Raw genomic sequence first — 4,760 nt, 5'->3', positions numbered from 1 at the left:
TGAGGGGCGGTGGAGGTCGGTCAGGGCCGGGCCGCCTGCGGCACTATCCGCCGGCTCCGCAGAGGTTTCGCTGTCGCCAGAGCCTCCCGCTGCATTTACGCGTGGATCCGAAAAGCTGGTTCATAAGGAGACAAGACATCCAGAGAAACACCTTTTATTAGATAAAACGGGTGAGGGAAGGGGGGACAAAACTGCCGAGAAAACAACTTCAAGAAGTATGCCTTTTAAATATCGAAAAACTTCTGCCACGAATCGCACAGTAACATCTACGTGAACGCGCAGCCGATCAGAGCGCGTAATCAAGGAGCACGTCCTTCCTCTAAGAAAACTAGGCGATTTCTGCCTGAATTCGTGCAGAGAGGCGGCCACCCCCACTGTAACGCTGGAGAACAGCCAGGTTATAGCTAGTCAGTAAATACGCTTCCACCAAAACAGTGGTACAGAGTGTGCACGTGTCGCTTGCAGGGATCCACAATCAAGTAGGCAAAAGTCTGTTCGTGGCTTTTGCGTGAGGGGTAACACAGGCCGTTATCATCCTGAGAGGAAGTAAAAGAAAAAACCAAAACCCAGTATTAGCAACAACATGGATGCCCACGAGAGAATTCATAACATCTGAATGAAATGTATCATTTTTTTCCAATTGTAACAGCTTCTTTCAGGGCAAAATAGAGTAAATACACCACACTTTACTTAAGCAGCACTATGCCTCCATGAGGTTCCTGACACTACAAAATGCACAGTAGTTCTGTCTGAATAGTTCCAGTAACCTTGAGGTAAATGTAATATTAATATAAAATGTAAAATAAAACATGTAACCATGTGTTTACACAATTAGAGCCTAAAATACATGATGATTAAGTATACAACGGTCCAATCATGTTTCCTTTGAAACAGAAAAATATTTAGGGACTCTATATTAATACATAAAGCTGTTCTATCAGTAATTCTTTTTCACTTAACATTTGCTAATGCATCTGTTCAGTTCCAAATATTTGCATTTAAGGAAAACTTCCATTACAGCTCTTATTAACAACGTTGAACTGTTACTGAAAATATTTTGCGTGCCAATCCTCAGAAAGGGTTTGAAGGGAATCTAGGCACCTAGCTCCAAAATCCTCATTCTGAAAAAACACGTTCAGCTGACAACCAACATGAGAACTGGGCTCTTCAGTTTAACATCCTACGTCTGCACATGCCAATAAAAGCTTCAGCATTGACAGGGCAGCACAGCTTGACACGCGCTTCAAATCCAGTAGGGATCCGGAAACTAGATGGGGGGATTTTTGGAGGATTGATTTTTTTTTCAGCCTGGTAATTGAACCTCTAAAAGATCAACAAATACATAGCTGACACCTCCTTCCTTTTAAAACATGTAACAGTTTCCTCCTGCTCCCCAACACCTTTATACAACAGCTGAAGAAGAGATGTAGGTTCTGTTCCAATTTTTTGCCTCAGGGAAATTGCTATATTGCATATATTGTCCATTTTCTTCATTAAAATTTTAAACTCCCCGACTACTATTCCAGATTAGAGGCACATTTCTTACATTCTTTTGTTGATGCTGTCTTCCTTTGCATAAAATAATCCATCTTTTCTTGGACCAAGGAAACATGAAAGCTGTAACCTCTCTCAGTGGTTAAGGCAGTCAGCTTAGAAGGAAAAGGTCTGGTTCCAATTTCTGCTCCAAGGGCCATTTGTGAATTTTATCCAGTAGCTGTTACTGGCACCCCATTTTCTCTCCTGTTATTTCAAAGAGGATGAACCCCCTACTATATGTTCTGGTGTCTTCCTTTGGGGGATTATTCAAGACCATAAATCTTAAATTAAGATAAGCACCACCATAAAAGCATTGTTTAAGACAGGTAGAGATTTGATAATGTTTATTCATAGCATTTTCCGATGGTAGTCAAATGCCGCAAGCTAAAAATAGCATTCTATTTTTAAGAAACGCAGCATACAAGCTCTGTAGCTCCAATTTTAAGATGCCTGGCTCTCTTCAGGTGTTTTTTAGGGATACATGTGTATCAAACACTGGATTCTCAATTGCAGTAAGGAGAGCAAGCTTTAAGATTTTACAGTACTCAGCATCACAATGCCTTTGGAGTTTGATCCAAAAATAACCCAAGCTCATGCACGAAACCAAAAAAAAGCAAGAGAAGACCAACATCAAGATCTGATTGCTAATTGAACTTTTTTCCCATTGCTACTGAAGATCACACTCCTGCAGTCCTTATGGAATCGACCAATGTCATTTGAGGGTTTGACTGTTTAAAGGCAGTGTTAGCACACTAAAAATTTGTTCAAGAACTCAAGAACAAAAACGAGGTAAGTTCTGGTGATGAGGCATTTCAAGAAACTCCAGAATATACCAAATGCAGTATCAGGAAAACAATAAATATAATCTAATTAAATTAAAAGGATTCTTAAATTTATTTTAATTAGTAAAAGAGGTCATAAAAACCCTAAAATACTTGCACATAAAGGCTCTGGAATTTACTCTGGTTTTAAGAGCAATAGGGTGCATGTACACGAATTAAGAATCATACCAATTCCACCTGCAGTGTGGACTTCGGTTCAGACATGCAGGGGGTGTAATGATTGATTTACAGGTGTTAGAGTAGGATCATTTTATTTTTTCTTTGTAGGAACAGATAATCAGCTGATGATTTAAGAATACATATGCATAGCATAATGCATAGCATAATACAGAAATAAAGATACTGCTGAACTTCTCTCAAAACTGCATCATTTCATCAACTCTTTTTTTAAATACCTTTTGAATAAACTATGCATTACACTGATTTCAAACACTGCCATCATTCCGTTTCAGGCAAAGAAAGTTCTAAAATACCAGTTAGCATCCAAGTACTTCAGCTGTAACAACGTTTCGTTATACGCAAGCCCCAAAGCTCTCAAGGGTATTTGGAGTTCAGTAGAGTACTTGGTCACAAGATTTAAAATTATTTCTCTTGTGCTGCCCAGGTCTATCGAGTTTTGATGCTAAACAGACATTTATAACTACACCTTAATACCTTGAAATATCTGCATCTCTAATAGTGTGCTCTTTTAGATATTGTTTCTAAAACAAGAGCTTCTTAGCCAGCTTCTTGGCTTAAAAACGAAATAAAAAGGAAGGGATGATGTCAGCATGGTGTTACATAAAGTTCTTAGTTCTGATTCAATTTGTACTTGTGCAAATATACAAGCATATTTATTAGTCCATTTATTAATCCAGTTTGCAAAAATGTGTGTTTTTCTAGCTTCTCAGCTGCTCTTCAAGTCACTTTTACCAGAACAATTTATTTTAATTTATATCAGGCTAAGAGGGTATGTCCATTTCTTTCAGATACAAACCAGGAAAACATGGCTTAAAAATTGTCAGCTCAACATTAAGGTTATAATAACACACTCTACAATTATTTACCAAATGAACTCAGAAACTAAATCTACTGCAGAAATGTAGTTATCTCCTTGAGGGAAACTCTTCATCACAAGCACAAGATATTTGTGCTCCAGTAGGTGCCCTTCCTGTAATTTCCACGTAGAGTTTAAAGAGTTTTGATCCACAGAGCCATCAAACAATCTAGACATACCTGTTTAAGCCTTTCTCTATTCTGAGAGAAAATTCTTCAGGATGTTCTTTAATGGAAACCAGAATTTCAGAATTCTCCTTCACCTCACAAATTTTCAGAATGTGCAGAAAAGCCCAATTTTCTGCCAAGGCTACAGGGAGGATAGCCTGCTCTGTATTTACACTGGATTTTGTTTTGTCCATCTACTTTTTTGTTTTCTAAAAGTTGCCAAAGTTTGTCTTTTTTTCTTTTCTTTTTTTTTTTTTTTTTTAATACTGATGATATTTAATGTATGGCAAAGACAGTTAGGGGAGCTCTTAAATATCATGCATCTACCTAAACATAGAAATCTGCAAATACATTCAATTCAGAAATGGGGAGGAAACGGTAATAGCAGAAGAACATCAAGTTATCAGGGTTTTGCTTTTTTATTTTATTTTTATTACAGTCTGCAGCCTAGTAGAAAGGTAAATTTTGATACACCCATAAAGTGCTTATTTTCAGAAACCTTTCAAAAGCCTTTTATGAATCTCACATAGTACTTAAAAGATGATGACCCACAGATGAACAACTGGGCTATTGGCAACTTACAGGGAAGTTTGTGCAGTCTGAAATGACATCAGCAGTTCTTTTGAAAGTGGGTACATTATCTGACATTTAATTATTACATATTCTGGTTACTCAAGAAGAATTTGGAGTAGTTCATCCTACTGTAACAATTGAATGACAGATATGCTGAATCTAGTAAACATGCAGCCAGTTCTCAAACTTATCTTGATCGTAAATGTATGATTTTGCAAGAGAAACAGGTAGGAATGAGACTTGACAAGGGAGGGGAAAAGAGGTTAGCAGTCATCTCACCACCCCAACCTTTTTGTATAGTAAACTTCCTTGCAGTCTTCACAGAAACAGATGCAATACAAGCTATTCAGAAAGCTCTAGCAACATTTCTAAAAACAGGACTATACAAAGTCAAGAGTGGATTCTTAATCCTTACTGCTATGTCAAGAAGATCTAAAACCAGAATTATTCAGACTTAAAGATACGTTTTTTTCATAAACTAGGTTCTGGACGACTATTATGACTTCAAGTACAATCCAGTAAACCTATTTTTACTGAGCTACCAAATAAAACTTTAGTTGGTGGTTATTGATGAAGAGTTAGTGAAGAGGACAAGAAAGCAGGATG

General features: G+C 37.5%; 1 protein-coding gene across 1 annotated transcript in view; it reads right to left on the bottom strand.

Moving 5' to 3' along the window:
- Positions 1–138: 138 nt before the first annotated feature.
- LOC104078054 (chromosome unknown open reading frame, human C11orf70) overlaps positions 139–4,760 on the bottom strand; it is a 21,246-nt gene continuing 16,624 nt past the window's right edge. Inside the window, exon 6 of the mRNA XM_009579549.1 lies at positions 139–536. Coding sequence (XP_009577844.1) covers positions 405–536 — 132 coding nt within the window. The 3' untranslated portion in view covers positions 139–404. The remainder of the gene's footprint in view (positions 537–4,760) is intronic.

Source organism: Fulmarus glacialis, unplaced genomic scaffold (assembly GCF_000690835.1).
Source record: "Fulmarus glacialis isolate BGI_N327 unplaced genomic scaffold, ASM69083v1 scaffold48746, whole genome shotgun sequence".
Lineage (NCBI taxonomy): Eukaryota > Metazoa > Chordata > Aves > Procellariiformes > Procellariidae > Fulmarus > Fulmarus glacialis.
Note: the sequence above shows the minus strand (reverse complement) of the source record. Positions and strands in the feature narration are given on the sequence as shown.